Source organism: Oncorhynchus keta, chromosome 30 (assembly GCF_023373465.1).
Source record: "Oncorhynchus keta strain PuntledgeMale-10-30-2019 chromosome 30, Oket_V2, whole genome shotgun sequence".
NCBI lineage: Eukaryota > Metazoa > Chordata > Actinopteri > Salmoniformes > Salmonidae > Oncorhynchus > Oncorhynchus keta.
Window position 1 is genome coordinate 23,102,917 of NC_068450.1, and position 24,863 is coordinate 23,127,779.

A 24,863-nucleotide genomic window follows, 5' to 3' on the forward strand; every position below is an offset into this window, starting at 1 on the left:
TGGCAGGTACTGAACGAGGCTGTAGGAGCTCTGACGTACTAAACCTGAGAGCGTTGTGTTGGCAGGTACTGAACGAGGCTGTAGTAGCTCTGACATACTAAACCTGAGAGCGTTGTGTTGGCAGGTACTGAACGAGGCTGTAGGAGCTCTGACGTACTAAACCTTGAGAGCGTTGTGTTGGCAGTTACTGAACGAGGCTGTAGGAACTCTGATGTACTAAACCTGAGAGCGTTGTGTTGGCAGGTACTGAACGAGGCTGTAGGAGCTCTGACGTACTAAACCTGAGAGCGTTGTGTTGGCAGGTACTGAACGAGGCTGTAGGAGCTCTGACGTACTAAACCTGAGAGCGTTGTGTTGGCAGGTACTGAACGAGGCTGTAGGAGCTCTGACGTACTAAACCTGAGAGCGTTGTGTTGGTCGGTACTGAACGAGGCTGTAGGAGCTCTGACGTACTAAACCTGAGAGCGTTGTGTTGGCAGGTACTGAACGAGGCTGTAGGAGCTCTGATGTACTAAACCTGAGAGCGTTGTGTTGGCAGGTACTGAACGAGGCTGTAGGAGCTCTGACGTACTAAACCTGAGAGCGTTGTGTTGGCAGGTACTGAACGAGGCTGTAGGAGCTCTGATGTACTAAACCTGAGAGCGTTGTGTTGGCAGGTACTGAACGAGGCTGTAGGAGCTCTGACGTACTAAACCTGAGAGCGTTGTGTTGGCAGGTACTGAACGAGGCTGTAGGAGCTCTGACGTACTAAACCTGAGAGCGTTGTGTTGGCAGGTACTGAACGAGGCTGTAGGAGCTCTGACGTACTAAATCTGAGAGTGTTGTGTTGGCAGGTACTGAACGAGACTGTAGGAGCTCTGACGTACTAAACCTGAGAGCGTTGTGTTGACAGATACTGAACGAGGCTGTAGGAGTTCTGACGTACTAAACCTGAGAGCGTTGTGTTGACAGGTACTGAACGAGGCTGTAGGAGCTCTGACGTACTAAACCTGAGAGCGTTGTGTTGGCAGGTACTGAACGAGGCTGTAGGAGCTCTGACGTACTAAACCTGAGAGCGTTGTGTTGGCAGGTACTGAACGAGGCTGTAGGAGCTCTGACGTACTAAACCTGAGAGCGTTGTGTTGGCAGGTACTGAACGAGGCTGTAGGAGCTCTGACGTACTAAACCTGAGAGCGTTGTGTTGGCAGGTACTGAACGAGGCTGTAGGAGCTCTGATGTACTAAACCTGAGAGCGTTGTGTTGGCAGGTACTGAACGAGGCTGTAGGAGCTCTGATGTACTAAACCTGAGAGCGTTGTGTTGGCAGGTACTGAACGAGGCTGTAGGAGCTCTGACGTACTAAACCTGAGAGCGTTGTGTTGGCAGGTACTGAACGAGGCTGTAGGAGCTCTGATGTACTAAACCTGAGAGCGTTGTGTTGGCAGGTACTGAACGAGGCTGTAGGAGCTCTGACGTACTAAACCTGAGAGCGTTGTGTTGTCAGGTACTGAACGAGGCTGTAGGAGCTCTGAAGTACTAAACCTGAGAGCGTTGTGTTGGCAGGTACTGAACGAGGCTGTAGGAGCTCTGACGTACTAAACCTTGAGAGCGTTGTGTTGGCAGGTACTGAACGAGGCTGTAGGAGCTCTGATGTACTAAACCTGAGAGCGTTGTATTGGCAGGTACTGAACGAGGCTGTAGGAGCTCTGACGTACTAAAACTGAGAGCGTTGTGTTGGCAGGTACTGAACGAGGCTGTAGGAGCTCTGATGTACTAAACCTGAGAGCGTTGTGTTGACAGGTACTGAACGAGGCTGTAGGAGCTCTGATGTACTAAACCTGAGAGCGTTGTGTTGGCAGGTACTGAACGAGGCTGTAGGAGCTCTGACGTACTAAACCTGAGAGCGTTGTGTTGGCAGGTACTGAACGAGGCTGTAGGAGCTCTGAAGTACTAAACCTGAGAGCGTTGTGTTGGCAGGTACTGAACGAGGCTGTAGGAGCTCTGACGTACTAAACCTTGAGAGCGTTGTGTTGGCAGGTACTGAACGAGGCTGTAGGAGCTCTGATGTACTAAACCTGAGAGCGTTGTATTGGCAGGTACTGAACGAGGCTGTAGGAGCTCTGACGTACTAAAACTGAGAGCGTTGTGTTGGCAGGTACTGAACGAGGCTGTAGGAGCTTTGATGTACTAAACCTGAGAGCGTTGTGTTGGCAGGTACTGAACGAGGCTGTAGGAGCTCTGACGTACTAAACCTGAGAGCGTTGTATTGGAAGGTACTGAACGAGGCTGTAGGAGCTCTGACGTACTAAAACTGAGAGCGTTGTGTTGGCAGGTACTGAACGAGGCTGTAGGAGCTTTGATGTACTAAACCTGAGAGCGTTGTGTTGACAGGTACTGAACGAGGCTGTAGGAGCTCTGGTGTACCACACCATCACACTAATGAGGGAGGACCTTGACAAATTCAAGGCACTGCGGATCATTGTCCGCATAGGCAGCGGCTTCGACAACATCGATATCAAGTCGGCTGGAGATTTAGGTGAGATCCTTCTGTGCTCTCTCTCAACTATGGATGTCCACCTAAAGACTTACAGGCTGTGAACTGATCACTAGGTGAAATCTTCTATTATTTTCTGCAAGTTATGATATTCCATTTAAATAAAGTGCAATTGCTCAGATCTGCATAATAAAAAGTACCAGTCAAAAGTTTGGACACATACTCATTCAAGGGTTTTTCTTCATTTTTATTAGTTTCTACATTGTAGGATAATAGTGAAGACATCAAAACTATGAAATAACACGACTAATTTTCTATGAAAGGCGATCGTCTGCTCCTGGCGGCTTTTCAAAAACATCCATGAAGATGACCTATGATATTTTAAATGGCTTTCCAGTCATGGATGCATTTAAACAAAGTGCAATTGCTCAGATCTGCATAATACATTTTTTGTTGATACAGTACCAGTCAAAAGTTTGGACACATACTCATTCAAGGGTTTTTCTTTATTTTTTAGTAGTTTCTACATTGTAGAATAATAGTGAAGACATCAAAACTATGAAATCATGTAGTAACCAAAAAAGATTGAAGCTGCCTTGATGACAGCTTTGCAAATGCTTGGCATTCTCTCAACCAGCTTCATGAGGTAGTCACCTGGAATGGATTTCAGTTAACAGGTGTGCCTTTTTAAAAGTGCATTTGTGTCATTTCTATCCTTCTTAATGCGTTTGAACCAATCAGTTGTGTTGTGACAAGGTAGTGGTGGTATACAGAAGATTATGGCAAGAACAGCTCAAATAAGCAATGAGAAACCGCATGAAGATCAGTAAATCCGGAAAATTTCAAGTACTTTGAAAGTTGCTTCAAGTCCAGTTGCAAAAACCATCAAGCGCTATGATGAAACTGGCTCTCATGAGGACCGCCACAGGACAGGAAGACCCAGAGTTATGTAATAAGTTCATTAGCTACCAGCATCAGAAATTGCAGCCCAAATAAATGCTTCACAGAGTTCAAGTAACAGACACATCTCAACATTAACTGCTCAGAGGAGACTGTGTGAATGAGGCCTTCATGGTTGAATTACTGAAAATAAACAACTACTAAAGGACATCAATAAGAAGACTTGCTTGGACCAAGAAACACGAGCAATGGACATTAAACCGGTGGAAATGTGTCCTTTTGGTCTGATGAGTCCAAATTTGAGATTTTTGGTTCCAACCCCCGTGTCTTTGTGAGACGCAGAGTAGGTGAACGGATGATCTCTGCATGTGTGGTTCCCACCGTGAAGCATGGAGGAGGAGGTGTGATGGTGCTTTGCTGGTGACACTGTCTGATTTGTTTAGAATTAATTCAAGGCACACTTAACCAGCATGGCTACAACAGCATTCTGCAGCGATATGCCATCCCGTCTGGTTTGCTCTTCAGGCTGTGTAAGGGCTATTTACCGTGATGGAGTGCTGCATCAGATGACTTGGCTTCCCCAGTCACCCGACCTCAACCCAATTGAGATGGTTTGGGAGGAGTTGGACCGCAGAGTGAAGGAAAAGCAGCCAACAAGTGTTCAGCATATGTGGGAACTCCTTTAAGACCGTTGGAAAAGCATTCCAGGTGTTGCTGGTTGAGAGAATGCCAAGAGTGCAAAGCTGTCATCAAGGCAAATGGTGGCTCTTTATAATCCCTTTATAAAATAAATATATTTTGATTTGTTTAAAAACTTTTTGGGTTACTACATGATTCCATGTGTTATTACATAGTTTTGATGTCTTCACTATTATTCTACTGTGTAGAAACTAGTAAAAATAAAGAAAAACACTTGAATGAGTAGGTGTGTTGTAACTTTTGACTGGTACTGTAGCTATTTACATTCGTCCTGTCCTCCAATAGGGATAGCAGTGTGTAACATGCCAGCAGCATCGGTGGAGGAGACAGCGGACTCTACACTGTGTCACATCCTTAACCTGTACAGACGGACCACGTGGCTCCACCAGGCGCTGCGCGAGGGCACCCGGGTCCAGAGCGTGGAGCAGATCAGGGAGGTGGCGTCTGGGGCGGCGCGGATCCGTGGGGAGACACTTGGCATCATTGGCCTCGGTTAGTGTGAGATATTACAGTACAATGTTATATTATAGATGTAGGATCTTCATTTGATCACCCTGTTGCAGGATATTTTTCTTCCAATGCAGGACATTTAAAACTTGAAGTGTATTTGAGGTTTAAAAAGGCTTTCCATGTTGACATTTCAGACTTGATTTTCCCTTACAAAAAATGTATCAACCCCTACAAACATTTCCATTAATTATAATCCACATAATAATTCACATTTCTTGTTGCTGCAGGATTATTTTCCTGCTGTAGTAAACTGCCTCAAATTAAGATCATGTACATTGTATTACACTGCCCAACTGGCTGTTAGCTGAAGATAACATGGTCGGTATAATGAATAGGAAATTGGTTCTTTAAATATGGGCTTGTTTAGTAGAGTTCGATGGCTTTTCTGTATACCATTTTGAGCTGTGATGTGTTACAAAACAGGCATAGTGAATGTGTAAGGAATTCATCTTTATTGTATCTCTTTGCTGTAACTATTTACTTGTCTGGGTATTACTCAAATGTCCATGTTGTTGTCTGTCCTCAGGTCGTGTTGGCCAGGCTGTAGCACTGAGAGCCAAAGCCTTTGGGTTTAATGTGATATTCTACGACCCGTACCTGTCTGACGGGGTGGAGCGAGCCCTGGGCCTGCAGCGCGTCAACACCCTCCAGGACCTGCTCTTCCACAGCGACTGTGTCACCCTCCACTGCAGCCTCAACGAGCACAACCACCATCTCATCAACGACTTTACCATCAAACAGGTCGGGGCCGTGACACGCACATGCACGTACACAGACAGAAATATATAGACACTCACGCACAGAAGCCTACTGGATCCATGTCACTGCACTGGGGGATTTAAATCTACAAAGAAGACCAATGTAGCATGCCCTTTGCAGTTGTGTTCTGCACGGTCTACATATTTTATATGGTGTGTTGTAGATGCGCCAGGGTGCGTTCCTGGTTAACACGGCCCGAGGGGGTCTGGTGGAGGAGAAAGCCCTGGCACAGGCCCTGAAAGAGGGGAGGATCCGAGGAGCGGCCCTGGACGTCCACGAGACAGAGCCCTTCGGGTGAGCTAACTTGAAATTCTTCTACTGATATTTATATGATACTGTGTTGAAGTGATGTTAACAATAAATTCCCATGTTCCTTCTGTCTCAGTTTCAACCAGGGCCCTCTGAAAGATGCTCCGAACCTCATCTGTACTCCCCACGCTGCCTGGTACAGTGAACAGGCTTCTATTGAGATGAGAGAGGAGGCAGCCAGGGAGATCCGCCGAGCCATTTCAGGTAACACCATTACACTAAGCATGGGTATTCTCGGGTGGATTCTTGTCAGGCTCCCCTCTCACTAATAAACAACAGCAAAGCCACAATAACAACTCCCCAATAAGCACATTGTGCTTAATCAGTGACTGTTTCCTGCTTCCAGGTCGTATTCCAGACAGCCTGAAGAACTGTGTGAATAAAGAGTTCCTAAGCCAGACTAGTCACTGGGCCAGTATGACCCCTGCTGTCAGTCACCCTGAGGTCAATGGGGCATACAGGTAATACATCCACTGTTGGTACAGAATAACATGCCACAGGCCACAATAAAATGTTGGGTGTTATTTGTTGATGCTGGTGACTCATTTTCTGGGCATCCTCTCCTCCCAGATACCCTCCTGGTGTTGTGAGTTTGGCCTCTGGGGGGCTCCCTCCGCCTGTAGAGGGGATCGTTCCCAGTGCCGTGCCCATCACACACAGCCTGTCCAGCGCCGCCCACCCCCCTCGCGCCCCCTCGCCGGGCCAGCCAGGCAAATCAGAGTTGGACAGGGATCAGCACCCCAATGACCAGTTGTAGCCCCGCCCCACAGAGCTCTCTGTCCAACCATAGAACTCTCCTGGTCTTCATCACCCCAAAGAGGAATGGAACTGATGCATCATGGGTTCTAAACAGCTGCCATGAAACAGACAGACTCACAGAGGTCCATTACAGTTCATCTGGTCCAACCATAGTGGAGTCGGTCGTCTTTTTGGAACTTTTTTTTGTGTAGAAAAAAAACCAGAATAATATTGTGGATTCGAAAAGAGAAAAATATCCTTTAAAGCCAATCCTACTGTTTAGACTATAGTTTGTCCAAGTAACGTGGGCGAATGTCTGTTTGTGTCCTATGGGTTCTTGTTAAAGCAGAAGTAGTTGATCATAACATGATTGTAACTGTTTGTGTACAGTTTTTAGAAATATGAAAACAATTATTTGTAGTGCAGTCTAAAAGAAAAACAAGGGTGAAAACTAACAAACCGATTTTAAAAAGACAATAGAATATTTGTTTTATATGTTTCCCAACAAGCCCCAAAAGAGGCAGCTTTTGCACAGGTTCTCAGGAAATGGAGTTTCCCTAGTTCTTTTTCTTCTACACCACATAGTGCTTTGTTTTTCTACCCGCCTGCCTCTGCTCTATATTAGCAAAAATACTTTAAGTTCCATTTGTTCTTTCAGTTTAAGGGGCATGTTGTTCTGTAGTCTTCAGCCTCTGTATAAATGTTAAAACTGTGCATTTTGGGAGAGAAGACCCCCCTGTCTTGTGCATACCTGACGTACTGCTTGCCTGTGTCAGTGTGACTTGATTGTAACGTGTCTGAGAAGAGAAGCAGCTCCCAGCTGCACAATTAGTAGCAGACATACATTGCCTCTCTTCTGGTGAAGTAGTAGGTTAGCAATATACAGTATACATACTATATATTACAAAATATCATTATTTTTGGTTAATCAATATCCAAAAAGAGATGTTTGTGACTGTATGCATTTGTATGAATTATTTTAAAAATAAACAAAAGTCCCTGTTGAAAGGTCAAATTTGATGTCTTTGTCCGTTGGCATCCTGTCCAAGTTCTGATATGATTAGTCTTGTGTGCCAGGCTTCTAGGCTCTCCTATACAGTGTAATTAGATTACTAAAATAAGATATGACAGGCTTTTTCAAATAGGAGGAAAATGGATGCATTACCAAATACCTCCACTAGATGGGACAATAGATGCAAGGTTCAAGGCCATTGTAACTGAATTTCCACTGGATTTATTCTTATGATTTTCAAAAAACATATTTGGTCTCAAGGATAGAGAAATAAAATCATATTCATCTTGTTTAAAAAGCCATGTTGCATGAACACCTCTGATCTTGATTAATTCCATGTGTATCTGTTGGATCGTAGAAAGATATGCACTGAATTATATTGAACAAAAATAGAAACGCAACAATTTCAAAGACTTTACTGAGTTATAGTTCATATCTGGAAATCAGTCAATTTAAATACATTCATTAGGTGCTAATCTATTGATTTCACATGACTGGGAATACAGATATGCATCTGTTGGTCACAGACACCAGAAAAAAAGGTAGGGGTGTGACCACCATTTGCCTCGTTGCGGCACGCCACAGCTCCTTGGCATAGAGTTGATCAGGCTGTTGATTGTGGTCTGTGGAATGTTGTGCCACTCCTCTTCAATGGCTGTGCGAAGTTGCTGGATATTGACCGGAACTGGAACAAGCTGTTGTACAAGCTGATCCAGAGCATCCCAAACTTGCTCAATGGGTGACATGTCTGGTATGCAGTATGCAGGCTATGGAAGAACTGAGACATTTTCAGCTTCCAGGAATTGTGTACAGATTCTTGCGACTTGCAGTGGTATAAAGTACCCTAAGTAGTACTTTAAAGTATTGTTACTTAAGTAGTTTTTTTTGTAATCTATACTTTACTATTAATATTTTTGACTACTTTTACTTCACTACATTCCTAAAGAAAATAATGTACTTTTTACTTCATACATTTTCCGTGACACTCAAAAGTACTCGCTACATTTTGAATGCTTAGCAGGATAGGACAAGGGTCCAATTCACACACTTATCAAGAGAGCATCTCTGGTCATCCCTTCTGCCTCTGATCTAGCGGACTCACTGAACATAAATGCTTCATTTGTAAATTATGTCTAAATGTTGGAGTGCCCCTGGCTATCCGTAAATTAACAAAAACAAGAAAATGGTGCTGTCTGCTTTGCTTAATATAAGGAATTTGAAATTATTTATACTTTTACTTTTGATAATTAAATATATTTTAGGAATTACATTTACTTTTGATACTTAATTAAGTATATTTAAAACAAAATTATTTTAGGCCTTTACCACAGTAGTATTTTACTGGACTACTGTGGGACTCACTTCTCCTTGAGTCATTTTATGTGAAGGTATCTTTATTTTTACTGAAGTATGACAATTGCATACTTTTTCCACCACTGGCGACTTGGGGCTGTGCATTATCATGCCGAAACATGATGGCGGCGGGTGAATGGCACGACAATGGGCCTCAGGATCTCGTCACGGTATCTCTGTTCATTCAAAATGCAATCAATAAAATGCAATTAAGTTGGTTGTCTGTAGCTTATGACAGCCCATACCATAACCACACCCCCACCATGGGGCACTCTGCTCACAACGTTGACATTAGCAAACTTCTAGCCCACACAATGCCATATACATGGTCTGCAGTTGTGAGGCTGGTTCAGACAGACTGCACATTTTTCTAAAATGACGAAGACAGTTTATGGTAGATAAATTAACATTTACATTTACATTTAAGTCATTTAGCAGACGCTCTTATCCAGAGCGACTTACAAATTGGTGCATTCACCTTATGACATCCAGTGGAACAGTCACTTTACAATAGTGCATCTAAATCTTAAAAGGGGGGGGGTGGGGTGAGAAGGATTACTTATCCTATCCTAGGTATTCCTTAAAGAGGTGGGGTTTCAGGTGTCTCCGGAAGGTGGTGATTGACTCCGCTGTCCTGGCGTCGTGAGGGAGTTTGTTCCACCATTGGGGGGCCAGAGCAGCGAACAGTTTTGACTGGGCTGAGCGGGAACTGTACTTCCTCAGTGGTAGGGAGGCGAGCAGGCCAGAGGTGGATGAACGCAGTGCCCTTGTTTGGGTGTAGGGCCTGATCAGAGCCTGGAGGTACTGAGGTGCCGTTCCCCTCACAGCTCCGTAGGCAAGCACCATGGTCTTGTAGCGGATGCGAGCTTCAACTGGAAGCCAGTGGAGAGAGCGGAGGAGCGGGGTGACGTGAGAGAACTTGGGAAGGTTGAACACCAGACGGGCTGCGGCGTTCTGGATGAGTTGTAGGGGTTTAATGGCACAGGCAGGGAGCCCAGCCAACAGCGAGTTGCAGTAATCCAGACGGGAGATGACAAGTGCCTGGATTAGGACCTGCGCCGCTTCCTGTGTGAGGCAGGGTCGTACTCTGCGGATGTTGTAGAGCATGAACCTACAGGAACGGGCCACCGCCTTGATGTTAGTTGAGAACGACAGGGTGTTGTCCAGGATCACGCCAAGGTTCTTAGCGCTCTGGGAGGAGGACACAATGGAGTTGTCAACCGTGATGGCGAGATCATGGAACGGGCAGTCCTTCCCCGGGAGGAAGAGCAGCTCCGTCTTGCCGAGGTTCAGCTTGAGGTGGTGATCCGTCATCCACACTGATATGTCTGCCAGACATGCAGAGATGCGATTCGCCACCTGGTCATCAGAAGGGGGAAAGGAGAAGATTAATTGTGTGTCGTCTGCATAGCAATGATAGGAGAGACCATGTGAGGTTATGACAGGTTATGACCAAGTGACTTGGTGTATAGCGAGAATAGGAGAGGGCCTAGAACAGAGCCCTGGGGGACACCAGTGGTGAGAGCGCGTGGTGAGGAGACAGATTCTCGCCACGCCACCTGGTAGGAGCGACCTGTCAGGTAGGACGCAATCCAAGCGTTAAAATGAAGTTCTGATGGACATTCCTGCAGTCAGCATGCCAATTGCACACTCCCTCAAAACTTAAGACATCTGTGGCATTGTGTTTTGACAAAACTGAACATTTTGGAGTGGCCTTTTATTGCTCTGCAGCACGAGTTGCACTTGTGTAATGATTATGCTGTTTATTCAGCTTCTTGATATGCCACACCTGTCATGTGGATGGATCATCTTCGCAAAAGAGAAATGATCACTAACAGGGATGGAAACACGTTTGTGCACAACCTTTTAGAGAAATAATATTTTTGTGCGTAAACATTCTGATATCTTTTATTTTAGCTCATGAAACATGGCACCAACAGTTTACATGTTGTTATATTTTTGTTCAGTGTATAAGAGGCATGTTTAGTAGCATACTCAATCAACTCAGTTGTTAGATTTTCTTTGAGGCAACACTAATTATATGTGAATGTCAATATAAATTACAAAGAAATTTGACAAATTTCTCACTTATGTCTAACAATTTACACTACTAACAATGATGGTATATTCTGTAAGACATGGCAACAGTTGCCAGTTATATTATCTAGTTATATTATCCCCAGTTATATTATTCCAGTTATATTATTCCCCCCCTCCCCCAACAGACTTGGGTTGGACTGCTGGCATGGACAACGGAAAGAGCTGTGTGTTTTTTTCACTCTAAATTACAATCTCTGGAAAAGGCTGAAGAGCAGCTGGAAGATGTTTCACTCAGAGCATTAAAAGCAGATGGAGTCCAGGCTTGATTGGTTTCCTACCTTGACGTTCTTCCTCTTTAATGTCAAGCCGTCCAACAAACATTTGGCTCCTCTCAACACTTAAATCACAATTTGTTATTTATATGGTGCTTGTAACATATGGATGTGTTCGCTGCCTGCGTGGTAGGCCCAGCCTTCACAGATGAGTTCAGCGGTGACTGAGACGCTGCCTGCGTGGTAGGCCCAGCCTTCACAGATGAGTTCAGTGGTGACTGAGACGCTGCCTGCGTGGTAGGCCCAGCCTTCACAGATGAGTTCAGCGGTGACTGAGACGCTGCCTGCATGGTAGGCCCAGCCTTCACAGATGGGTTCAGCGGTGACTGAGACGCTGCCTGCGTGGTAGGCCCAGCCTTCACAGATGGGTTCAGCGGTGACTGAGACGCTGCCTGCGTGGTAGGCCCAGCCTTCACAGATGGGTTCAGCGGTGACTGAGACGCTGCCTGCGTGGTAGGCCCAGCCTTCACAGATGGGTTCAGCGGTGACTGAGACGCTGCCTGCGTGGTAGGCCCAGCCTTCACAGATGGGTTCAGCGGTGACTGAGACGCTGCCTGCGTGGTAGGCCCAGCCTTCACAGATGAGTTCAGCGGTGACTGAGACGCTGCCTGCGTGGTAGGCCCAGCCTTCACAGATGGATTCAGCAGTGACTGAGAAGCTGCCTGCGTGGTAGGCCCAGCCTTCACAGATGGATTCAGCAGTGACTGAGACGCTGCCTGACAGGATTCCCAGACTTCCTCCCAGCTCTCTCTGAACAGAGCTGCAGTTGGTTGAGTTGGGGCAGAGCTGCAGTTGGTTGAGTTGGGGCAGAGCTGCAGTTGGTTGAGTTGGGGCAGAGCTGCAGTTGGTTGAGTTGGGGCAGAGCTGCAGTTGGTTGAGTTGGGGCAGAGCTGCAGTTGGTTGAGTTGGGGCAGAGCTGCAGTTGGTTGAGTTGGGGCAGAGCTGCAGTTGGTTGAGTTGGGGCAGAGCTGCAGTTGGTTGAGTTGGGGCAGAGCTGCAGTTGGTTGAGTTGGGGCAGAGCTGCAGTTGGTTGAGTTGGGGCAGAGCTGCAGTTGGTTGAGTTGGGGCAGAGCTGCAGTTGGTTGAGTTGGGGCAGAGAGAAAAATAAATATACAATACATTAAATGGAAAGTGTTCTCTTCACACTGGGTTATAGATCCATATGCAGTGTTGGGTTTTCGCATGCCAAAGTGGGTTGTGGCATTATTACAAGTATAACCAAAAGTATTGTGAGAAGTGGTTTAGTTTAGCCGGCACATTGTACAGGAGCAGGAGAATATGCTCACTTGCAGAGGCGTCAAGCCCATAGGGGGAACAGAGGCACGTGCCGCCTCAGACTGGTCCAGTAAACATTTTTTTTTTTAAATGTCTTTGCTTTTTTTGTTGTCCACTTATCAAATTGATGAAGTTGGCCTTAGCAGCCCAGATAGGTTCCCAATCTCACAACTAAACTCAACAAAACGTCCCTATTTCTGGACCCTGTATTTCAAAGATAATTCGTAAAACTCCAAATAACTTAACAGATCTTCATTCTAAAGGGTTTAAACACTGTTTCTCATGCTTGTTCAATGAACCATAAACAATTAATGAACATGCACCTGTGGAACGGTCGTTAAGACACTAACAGCTTACAGACGGAAGGAAATTAAGGTCACAGTTATGAAAACTTAGGACACGAAAGAGGCCTTTCTACTGACTCTGAAAAACACCAAAAGAAAGATGCCCAGGGTCCCTGCTCATCTGTGTGAACGTGCCTTAGGCATGCTGCAAGGAGGCATGAGGACTGCAGATGTGGCCAGGGCAATAAATTGCAATGTCCGTACTGTGAGACGCCTAAGACACGCTACAGGGAGACAGGACGGACAGCTGATCGTCATCGCAGTGGCAGACCATGTGTAACAACACCTGCGCAGGATCCGTACATCTGAACGTCACACCTGCGGGACAGGTACAGGATGGCAACAACAACTGCCCGAGTTACACCAGGAACGCACAATCACTCCATCAGTGCTTAGACTGTCCGGAATAGGCTGAGAGAGGCTGGACTGAGGGCTTGTAGGCCTGTTGTAAGGCAGGTCTTCACCAGACATCACTGGCAACAACATCGCCTATGGGCACTAACCCATCGTCGCTGGACCAGACAGGACTGGCAAAAAGTGCTCTTCACTGACGAGTTGCGGTTTTGTCTCACCAGGGGTGATGGTCGGATTCACGTTTATCGTCAAAGGAATGAGTGTTACACGGAGGCCTGTACTCTGGAGCGGGATCGATTTGGAGGTGGAGGTCAGTCATCAAATCAAATGTATTTATATAGACCCTCTTACATCAGCTGATATATCAAAGTGCTGTACAGAAACCCAGCCTAAAACCTCAAACACCAAGCAATACAGGCGTAGAAGCACGGTGGCTAGGAAAAACTCCCTAGAAAGGCCAAAACCTAGGAAGAAACCTAGAGAGGAACCAGGCTATGAGGGGTGGCTAGTCCTCTTCTGGCTGTGCCAGGTGGAGATTATAACAGAACATGGCCAAGATGTTCAAATGTTCATAAATGACCAGCATGGTCAAATAATATTAATCACAGTAGTTGTAGATGGTGCAACAAGTCAGCATCAAGTCATGGTCTGGGGCGGTGTGTCACAGCATCATCGGGACTGAGCTTGTTGTCATTGCATGCAATCTCAACGCTGTGCGTTACAGGGAAGACATGCTCATCCCTCATGTGGTACCCTTCTTGCATGCTCATTCTGACATGACCCTCCAGCATGACAATGCCACCAGCCATATTGCTCGTTCTGTACGTGTCAGTGTTCTGCCATGGCCAGCGAAGAGCCCGGATCTCAATCCCATTGAGCATGTCTGGGACCTGTTGGATCGGAGGGTGAGGGCAAGGGTCATTCCCCCCCAGTAATGTCCGGGAACTTGCAGGTGCCTTGGTGGAAGAGTGGGGTAACATCTCACAGCAAGAACTGGCAAATCTGGTGCAGTCCATGAGGGGGAGATGCACTGCAGTACTTGGTGGCCACAGGAGATACTGACTGCTACTTTGATGTTGACTCCCCCCTTGTTCAGGGACACATTATTCAATTTCTGTTAGTCACATGTCTGTGGAACTTGTTCAGTTTATGTCTCAGTTGTTGAATCTTGTTATGTTCATACAAATATTTACACATATACCAAGAAGCCATTTCAGGCTATCAATCAAGTTAGAGTAGCTAGCTTGTCTAACTGTCTTAGCTGGCATGGCTAATGGTAAGGTTGGTAGACTTTGAAAAGCAAGCAATATCTAAATGTACTGAATAAGACTCACATTCCTTTCAATTTTGACACAGATTTTAACAGAGTTGCAGAGAAGCATATTTAGTTTCTTAAAAAATAAGAAGAAACATTGGTCAGAGGTATGCTTAGATAGGCAGAAAAATGAACTTTTTTTTTACATAGAATTCAGAATAACGACTATGTTTTTAGATTGCAGGAAAAAGGTCTTTCAGGTGTTTGAAAAATGAAAAATTATCCAACTTATGGACAGTGGTGTAAAGTACTTAAGTAAAAAATACATTAAAGTAATATTTAAGTAGTTTTTGGGGGTACTTTACTTTCCTATTTATATTTTACTGACACATTTTACTTTACTACATTCCTAAATAAAATATGTACTTTTTAATCCCTACATTTTTCCTGCCCTTCTTTACGCACACCTGTCACCATCATTACGCGCAGCACTCATTGGACTCACCTGGATTCCTTCCCTTTGTTGATTTCCCCGTCTATAACTGTCTACTCCCGTTTGTTCCCTGTGTCAGCATTAATGTCATTATGTGTTCATGTCCAGATGCTGTCCTGACCTGTTCCATGTCCGTTGCTATGTTCACTCCTTATACCTGCTTTTCGTCTACCAGCGTCGATCCTTACAGAATGCTGACACCACTAAAAGAAGCATCAGGGAGTTTTGGTTGGTGACGTAGGGTCCAGGTGCTGTCACCGAGGGAACAGGGGGTGCTTCAGAGAGATCGTCTTGCCTCAGTGGGCTCGGCAGGTGCCCACCCCACGTCCTGCTTCAGCTGACCCATCAGGCTCCCACGCCACAGCTGGTTTGTCGGGCTCCCACGCCTCTGCCGGTTCGTCGTGCTTCTACTCCCCAGCCAGCTTGACCAGCGCCCATGCCTCGGCCGGCCCATCAGGCTCACCCAGGTGGGACGCTGGGGGGGGGGGGGTACTGTTACGCCTGCTCCCGGTTTTCCCAATCGTGCCATCTGGTAATATAAGGAATATAAAGAATTTGATGTATAGAATTTAATTTTACTTATACTCAAATAACATGATGACATTTGAGTACTTTTTCTACCACTGTACCAGTAAAAGTAAAGATAACTTTGAAAATTACTTGAGTAAAAGTAACAGTCACCGGGTAAAATTCTACTTGAGTAAAAGTAACAGTCACCGGGTAAAATTCTACTTGAGTAAAAGTAACAGTCACCGGGTAAAATTCTACTTGAGTAAAAGTAACAGTCACCGGGTAAAATTCTACTTGAGTAAAAGTAACAGTCACCGGGTAAAATTCTACTTGAGTAAAAGTAACAGTCACCGGGTAAAATTCTACTTGAGTAAAAGTAACAGTCACCGGGTAAAATACTACTTGAGTAAAAGTAACAGTCACCGGGTAAAATTCTACTTGAGTAAAAGTAACAGTCACCGGGTAAAATTCTACTTGAGTAAAAGTAACAGTCACCGGGTAAAATTCTACTTGAGTAAAAGTCTAAAAGTCTCTGGTTTTAAATATACTTAGAACTTAGACCCTCCCAACCTACTTTGTGCCCCCTCAGATATTTTGGGTGCATGACAGCCTTGGCAACTTGGATGCCGCCTCTCAGCTCACAATAAAACCACTGTGTTCCACGTTGAAAAGAAGGGTGCTGTCTTAAACCTAGTTTCAACACCTACATAGCACAAATGTATACAGAAGTCAATTGTCTACATTTTAACTAAATTAAACTTAAAAAGGTTGAGTTCTTTGATATTTTTTTAACCAAGACAAGCCTATAACTGGGTAATTCACTCTATAACACTTACATCAATCATTACTTTATGTGCAATTGTTTTTGTAAACCCATATAATACTGAGCAACCGTTGGAATGTAAGGTAAACAGACAATTGGTCAAAGAGTGTTCAACTTGAACATTGGAAAGGAGGGGAATGGGGCCTAAAAATGGTTGGTTACTACTGTACTGTTAGAGCTAGGAACACAAGCATTTCGCTACACCCACAATAACATCTGCTAAATATGTGTATGTGACCAATAAAATGTGATTTTAAAAAGACTACTAAAACAGAGGAAGGATTTTTATGTGTCGATTAAGAACAGTCCGGTTTGGCTATGCAAACATTTAGGCCGTTTTCTTTTTTCATCGTTAACGGTCACGTTTTGAGAAACGAGACTGTGAGAGGAGATTGACCCACTTTCTGTTGTCCACCTGTGATTTGAATGGGAGCTTTTGTGTGCCGTGTGGTTTCCATCAACATTTTGGCTAATAGGACCTCGGTGGTACCTTTACGAGCTTATCGACAGAAATGGTTTGAGAGATTCCCTCAGAAAGACACACGGGTCTTTTATTGACGGAAGAGTTTAAATGCCTGCTAACATCCTTTCTTTTAGTTATAGCCCTCACAATACTCAATTTAGATTTTCTTTGCTATAATCTGAATGATGACTTGTCAGCACCAATGGGCTTGCACCTAGACTACATGTGAATCATGCCTTTTGTATTAAATTAACTGTTTTGATTCCCATGTAGGCTAGATGCAATTCCCAAGCTTTTCCAAAGCAAAACCACCATTATTTCCCCTTAAAATTGACTCATGATTCCAAGAACCTATTCAAACATCTGGAGAGCAGTGTTGTTTGAGAAAATCAAAGTAGTTTCAAGCAATAACAAAAGAATAAATTCAGATGGTACTTGCTTTAATCCATCATAAACATATTAATGTCAGATATTTTTCCGACTATTTGGTCCAAGGGGATTTTGGCCAGGACTTTCATCACTTCCATGACTGCATATGACTTCCAGAGTGGAGGGCAGCTGTGTTTGCAGTGACTCCCCTGACCAGAAGAAGATTTCTGGAGGCCTGCAATTGGGCTCACATTGACCCCAACATCAAGTGTATTTCTTAAGACACAATCTGGGCATCCTCAGATTATTCTGCTTGATCTCTAAGGGAAGTGATGCTTAATCACATCCTTCCTTGCCTTTCAGAAGACATGCTAAAGCAATGCATTGCCTCTCTGACATAAGTAAAGTTTTCCCGTCCATACTTGGACCTGTCTTGATTCAATATGACAGCTAGGTTTCCCCGAGTCCACCAGGGCCTTCGCTGTCCATTCCCAACGTGGCTGCTTTCATCATTTACAAATGAACATTAATGACCAAAGTGCAGTGGAAATCTTTGGCATCAACCAATGGTCAGTCGATTGTTCTCCTTCCCAACATGTTCCTTCTCAGTCAAATTGACTTCAAATCCTCTGTAAGTCCAATGGAAATGCAGTAATGCTATTGGAAACACCAGGCTTAACTTTATTATTGTGTATATTAAATTAGATAGACTTTTTAAACATAATCAAAACGTTATTTTCTAGTGACCTGAGGATGAAATATGTCTCTGCTATAACTCAAACTGAATTGTTTGTTAATTTCATTGGCATTTGTTTACACACACAAAGCTCAGGGCAAACAATTTCAAATTAAGGTTTAAAATCATTTGCAATACTTTAATAACATCCTATATAAGGATGTATTTCAACGTCTTTTGTAGACTGTTAGTTGATTGGCCTCGATGAGGGAAGGCAATGAAACGGTCTCTATGATAATCTTTCCATCTGCTCTCATAAATATTTAGTCCTGAGAATGCCAGTGACTGCACTGACAGCACGGAAAACACCAAGAGTCATCTTTCTCAACCATCTAAGCCCCTTCCACTGTCAACAAATGAGAAATTGTCTCTATTGTAATAACCTGTGAGAAAACAAGGCATTGTAGTCCATTGAGAGTGTTTCGTAAAACGCTGGCACCTGTCAAAACAAAATGAACCCCTTTTAGAGTTACCCACTAAAGAGTTTAGAGTTACCCTCTAAAAACAGAGTGATTCAAAGATCCTTGAAGAGAGCTAGCTTTGGGTTTTGAGCAATGACTTTAAGGACCTGACATTGAAAGACCACACCAAAAGACCCATATTCTTGCCAGCATTGCGTGTCAGAGAGTACACCACACTGAAAGCTGTCTGTGTTTACCTAGTGAATGGTATACTGTATGTGTTTACCTAGTGAATGGTATAATGTATGTGTTTACCTAGTGAATGGTATAATGTATGTGTTTACCTAGTGAATGGTATAATGTATGTGTTTAGCTAGTGAATGGTATACTGTATGTGTTTACCTAGTGAATGGTATAATGTATGTGTTTACCTAGTGAATGGTATACTGTATGTGTTTACCTAGTGAATGGTATACTGTCTGTGTTTACCGAGGAATGGTATACTGTATGTGTTTACCTAGTGAATGGTATAATGTATGTGTTTACCGAGTGAATGGTATAATGTATGTGTTTACAGAGGAATGGTATACTGTATGTGTTTACCTAGTGAATGGTATACTGTATGTGTTTACCGAGGAATGGTATACTGTATGTGTTTACCGAGTGAATGGTATACTGTATGTGTTTACAGAGGAATGGTATACTGTATGTGTTTACAGAGGAATGGTATACTGTATGTGTTTACCGAGTGAATGGTATACTGTATGTGTTTACCGAGGAATGGTATACTGTATGTGTTTACCTAGTGAATGGTATAATGTCTGTGTTTACCGAGGAATGGTATACTGTATGTGTTTACCTAGTGAATGGTATAATGTATGTGTTTACCTAGTGAATGGTATACTGTATGTGTTTACCTAGTGAATGGTATAATGTATGTGTTTACCTAGTGAATGGTATAATGTATGTGTTTACCTAGTGAATGGTATAATGTATGTGTTTAGCTAGTGAATGGTATACTGTATGTGTTTACCTAGTGAATGGTATAATGTATGTGTTTACCTAGTGAATGGTATAATGTATGTGTTTAGCTAGTGAATGGTATAATGTATGTGTTTAGCTAGTGAATGGTATAATGTATGTGTTTAGCTAGTGAATGGTATAATGTATGTGTTTAGCTAGTGAATGGTATAATGTATGTGTTTAGCTAGTGAATGGTATAATGTATTTGTTTAGCTAGTGAATGGTATAATGTATGTGTTTAGCTAGTGAATGGTATATTGTATTTGTTTAGCTAGTGAATGGTATACTGTATGTGTTTAGCTAGTGAATGGTATATTGTATTTGTTTAGCTAGTGAATGGTATACTGTATTTGTTTAGCTAGTGAATGGTATAATGTATTTGTTTAGCTAGTGAATGGTCTAATGTATGTGTTTAGCTAGTGAATGGTATATTGTATTTGTTTAGCTAGTGAATGGTATAATGTATTTGTTTAGCTAGTGAATGGTATACTGTATGCTTGTGAACCAGGTCAACCTTTCTCTTAAAGCCAATATAATTTCCGAAATGTACGGGAACGTTTTAATTTTATAGATTGGAAAAGAGATTTTTTGGGGGCAAAGATACATCTCTGTAATTCTTGTAAAGGTGTGTGATGTGAGATGTGCCAGAGCCTTTTTCCTGAAATACCCCAACACCAAACTCCAGCACCATCATGCTGAACACAACGACACAGACAGATCCCATAGACTCCATATCCTGTTATCTAGTAGTTTTGGACTTAAGGACAGTGTACATCTGTACACCTGGAGGCAAGGACAGGTAGAAACACATTCGGGGAAACATCAGGTTGCTGGAGGACCAACAGTCAACAAACCACTAATATCCTGGCAAATTGGCTCATCCATTACTATACCCAATCAGGGAGGAGAGTCAGTAGAAAGTAAATCCCACATTAACCAGGCATTATGTAATTTAGTGGTTCCCATTATAAGCCAAGTGGGATGTGACTGAAACGCGGCGGCACGTGAAGATCTTACTATCCAAATATTGTTACATCATTTAATTTCCACCTCTCATTCTCCATACGGCTATGAACTCATCTGTATCAATGTGAGTATTTCATTATGGAGGCCGGTCGACAGAGATTTAACTAACAGGCTTAGAGGGCCAGCCAAAAATCACAGGTACCTATCAGAACACATACAGTGCATTCGGAAAGTATTCAGACCCCATTACTTTTTCCACATTTTGTTACGCTACAGCCTTGTTCTTTTTTAATTTTATTTTAAATACGCAGCAATCTACACACAATACCAAATAATGACAAAGCGAAAATAGGTTTTTACAATGTATTTTTGCAAACATTAAAAATTAAAAACAGAAATACCTTTACATAAGTTCATAAGACCCTTTGCTATGAGACTCGAAATTGATCTCAGGTGCATCCTGTTTCCATTGATCATCCTTGAGATGTTTCTACAACTTGATTGGAGTCCACCTGTGGTAAATTCAATTGATTGGACATGATTTGGAAAGGCACACACCTGTCTATATAAGGTCCCACAGTTGACAGTGCATGACAGAGCAAAAACCAAGCCATGAGGTCGAAAGTAATTGCCCGTAGAGCTCCGAGACAGGATTATGTCAAGGCAGATTTGGGGAAGGGTACCAAAACATTTCTGCAGCATTGAAGGTCCCCAAGAACACAGTGGCCTCCATCATTCCATCAGTCGGGGGAGAAGGGCCTTGGTCAGGGAGGTGACCAAGAACCCGATGGTCACTCTGACAGACCTCTACAGTTCCTCTGTGGAGATAGGAGAACCTTCCAGAAGGACACCCATCTCCGCAGCATTCCACCAATTAAGCCTTTATGGTAGATTGGCCAGACAGAAGCCACTCCTCAGTAAAAGGCACATGACAGCCCGCTTGGAGTTTGCCAAAAGGCACCTAATGTAATAGTTTTCTTGCGGTGAAGGAGAGGCGGACCAAAATGCAGCGTGGTGGTTATTCATGGTACTTTAATAAAGACACTATACATGAATAAACTAACAAAACAAGAAATGTGAAAAACCAAAACAGCCCTATCTGGTGCAAACACAGAGACAGGAACAATCACCCACAAAACCCAACACCAAACAGGCTACCTAAATATGGTTCCCAATCAGAGACAATGACTAACACCTGCCTCTGATTGAGAACCATATCAGGCCAGACATAGAAATAGACAAACAAGACATCCAACATAGAATGTCCACTCAGATCACACCCTGACCAAACAAAACATAGAAACATACAAAGAAAACTATGGTCAGGGTGTGACACCTAAAGACTCTCAGACCATGAGAAACCAGATTCTCTGGTCTGATGGAACCAAGATTGAAATCTTTAGTGGCCTCCCGGGTGGTGCAGGTCTATGGCACTGCATCGCAGTGCTAGTTGTGCCACTAGAGATCCTGGATTCGAGCCCAGGCTCTGTCGCAGCCGGCCGCGACCGGGAGGCCCGTGGGGCGTCGCACAATTGGCCCAGCGTCGTCCGGGTTAGGCTGGCAGGGATATCCTTGTCTCATCGTTCACTAGCGACTCCTGTGGCGGGCCGGGCGCAGTGCACGCTGACCAGGTCGCTAGGTGTACGGTGTTTCCTCCGACACATTCGTGCGGCTGGCTTCCGGGCTGGATGTGCGTTGTGTCAAGAAGTCGGGTTGTGTTTCGGGGGACGCATGGCTCTCGACCTTCGCCTCTCCCTTGTCCGTAAGGGAGTTGCAGCGATGAGACAAAACAGTAACTACTACCAATTGGATACCACGAAATTGGGGAGAAAAAGAGGGGAAAAAAGATTGAACTCTTTGTCCTGACTGCCAAGTGTCAGGTCTGGAGGAAACCTGGCACCATCCTTACGGTAAAGAATGGCGGTGACAGCATCATGCTGTGGGGATGTTTTTCTGCGACAGGGACTGGGAGACTAGTCAGGATCAAGGGAAAGATAAACGGAGCAAAGTACAGCGAGATCCTTGATGAAAACCTGCTCCAGAGTGCTCAGGACCTCAGACTGGGGTGAAGGTTCACCTTCCAACAGGACAACGCAGCAGTTGCTTCAGGACAAGTCTCTGAATGTCCTTGAGTGGCCCAGCCAGAGCCCGTGCTTCAACAATGTACTGAGTAAAGGGTCTGAATACTTATGTAAATGTAATATTTCAGTTTATATATTTTTTTAAATAAATTAGCAAACATCTGTTTTTTCTTTGTTAGTGTGAGGTATTGTGTGTAGATTGATGATGGAACAAAATGATTTCATTAATTTTAGAATAAGGCTGTAACGTAACAAATTCTGGAAAAATTCAAGGGGTCTGAATATTTTCCGAATGCACTGTAAGTGCAACTCTCACTCAAATTGAGTGAATGTATAACAGACATGGGGATGTGTCTGGCAAGGAACCACTGTTACCTTCTATCTGCATGGCCCCCTAGCTGATAGGCATCTATTAACTGAATCCAGGTCACAGCACTAATGTAATCGGCTGAGTTATCTGAGCACCACAGGACTATGTTAGCCTGCATCACATTCTATCTCACTACTGTCTATAATACTACAGTACCTTTACATTGAGTCATACTTCATGCTTGGTGCATGTGGTTCCCACATGTGATCATACCATCTTGATGTCTGGTTCTGTAGATTGTCCAGGTCCATCTGGGAAGTGGCCTGTAAACAAAACACAGGTGACTACGCCAAATAGGGTTTACTGTTTTCAAATCCTGCTGAGGAAATGGATTTTGCACTTTCACAAAATGAAATTTAACCGCATTGTGTCAGTGCCAAAGGCCTATATATCAAACTAACATTTGAGAGGGTGAAGTTCCCTGTAAAAAGCGCTACCCATGCTGGAAAACAAATCTCTCTTATTTTGGAGAGGTCCTGTAAATCATGTTCTTTATACCTCCGGCCGAAGTCATACGACTCCCACGGTGGGAGAGGTGGATGATTGAAATACCAGCGGGCTCTCACTTAGTGGGTCAATAGAGGAGAACCTGTGTTCAACGGGAGAAACAGAGCCTGAGAGAGCAACCTGGTCTCAGAGCATTTTGCATAATTCCACTCCATTTAGTGCGGATTTTCAAAATGTACAATATTTTACGAATTTGCAAAACGTACGATATGTTACGAATTCCAATTTGTTGTGGCTAACGTTAGCTAGGTGACTAATGCTAAGATTAGCTAGCTGGCTAACGTTAGCTAGGCTAGCGTTTAGGATTAAGGTTAGGTGTTGGGTTAAATAGTTAATTGAGTTTTGGCACTGATCTAGCTATGTATTCAGTATCCTATATTATTATAACCTTAATTTCTATTCCTAAATTAAATGTGTTGGTGCATGAAAATCAGAATATCAGACCTGTCTCTATGTATCTCTAATTCTTCTCCCACTTGTACGTCTGTGAGAATTCCCTCTCGTCCTCCCATGATGCATGTCTCTCTCCAGCCTGGTCTCGTAGACTAGACATAACATAGTTAACATCAATCCAGTACACTCAAATTAGTATGATATGTTAGGTTTGGTATGGTTACATAAGACATAAGGTTTACTTAAGGCAAATTGAAAGGAGGGTGGTTGGTCGGGGTAGAAGGGTAGGTGTATAATGCAAACATCTAGCAACCCATAGGTCGAATGTCATCAGGGCCAACTTTAGTATATTAGCTAATTAGCACATTTTCAACTACTTACTACTTTGCAACTACTTAGCATGTTATCTAACCCTTCCCCTAACCCTTTTATATCCCTAACCCTAATAAATCTTTGACATTGGCTCAATTAATGCAAAAAGCTTGAAGAAACTTAATGACAAACTTGATCTTATAACTGATGTTCTAAATACACAGAGCAACACTGGAACAGATGCTTATTCAAACATAGATTGAAAAGAATATGTGTAGGCACAGTAGAGCTTTCACAGACGTCGAGAGTCTCATTAAGCAAGTTGTATAAGATTTTACAACTTTGGCGGATGTCTCCGATAAAAGGGTCCAACATGTATAGCATATCCCCACATTGGCATATATCCCACCTGCTGCCTGTCTGCAGCTTCCATTACCGTCAAGCTATGGTTTGATATTTTGATGGAAGTGACATAACAAGGAAATTACACTCTGAAATTGGAGGTGATTATTGCCTAACAAGCGCTAAGGGCAATGTTTGGTGCCGTAGAGAAAATGAGAAAAGTGCCAGAGAAGTCAGCCAATATTTTGTCCAGGTGTGGTTGTGGGGAGACCCCTCTAAACGTTTCTCCACCACTCTCACAGTCAGAGGGCCATGGCACCGTGTTTATGGCTGCAACAACACTTTGTTTGTATCCTCTCCTTTCTTTCAGGAGACATTTCATGTGCCTCGGCCACTCCTGACCTACACCTGCAGTCATGCCATGTTTTGACTGGTATTTATTACGTTCTAACTTAATAAGGTTACATGTGTTTCATCAGTTTTACAGAGTTTTAGCAGACAATGCACATTACCTTGAGCCCTTACCATCATTAAATACAATGTGCATATGGTACAATCAAATATCAACACATTGAATATTGATAATCAGTTACATTAGATAATTGATAATCAATTAACTTACCTCACTCACATTGATGTGAAATAAATTGCTTGCTTGCAAGATTTTACGACAGAATGTATACTGCATGTGCACTTCTGGTTGAACTTCTGGAACTTAATCA

The 24,863-nt window shown here is 43.6% G+C and overlaps 1 protein-coding gene and 1 long non-coding RNA gene across 29 annotated transcripts in view; one reads left to right on the top strand and one right to left on the bottom strand.

Annotated features, from left to right (window-relative positions):
- The window catches only part of LOC127913957 (uncharacterized), a 7,805-nt gene extending 6,288 nt beyond the window's left edge, over nt 1–1,517 (bottom strand). For 12 of the 26 annotated variants that reach the window (XR_008087390.1, XR_008087392.1, XR_008087402.1 and 9 more), the window contains exon 1: nt 931–1,506. This is a non-coding gene — a long non-coding RNA (uncharacterized LOC127913957). Of the gene's footprint in view, nt 1–930 lie in introns of all 26 variants that reach the window. The other 14 variants (XR_008087398.1, XR_008087399.1, XR_008087397.1 and 11 more) reach the window with 4 other exon arrangements.
- The window catches only part of LOC118376032 (C-terminal-binding protein 1), a 26,386-nt gene extending 18,984 nt beyond the window's left edge, over nt 1–7,402 (top strand). For all 3 annotated transcript variants that reach the window (XM_035762684.2, XM_035762683.2, XM_035762682.1), the window contains 7 exons: nt 2,370–2,514; nt 4,357–4,563; nt 5,108–5,322; nt 5,504–5,634; nt 5,726–5,853; nt 5,996–6,110; nt 6,220–7,402. In XM_035762684.2, coding sequence (XP_035618577.1) covers nt 2,370–2,514; nt 4,357–4,563; nt 5,108–5,322; nt 5,504–5,634; nt 5,726–5,853; nt 5,996–6,110; nt 6,220–6,406 — 1,128 coding nt within the window. In that variant the 3' untranslated portion in view covers nt 6,407–7,402. The remainder of the gene's footprint in view (nt 1–2,369; nt 2,515–4,356; nt 4,564–5,107; nt 5,323–5,503; nt 5,635–5,725; nt 5,854–5,995; nt 6,111–6,219) is intronic.
- The last annotated feature ends 17,461 nt before the right edge of the window (nt 7,403–24,863 follow it).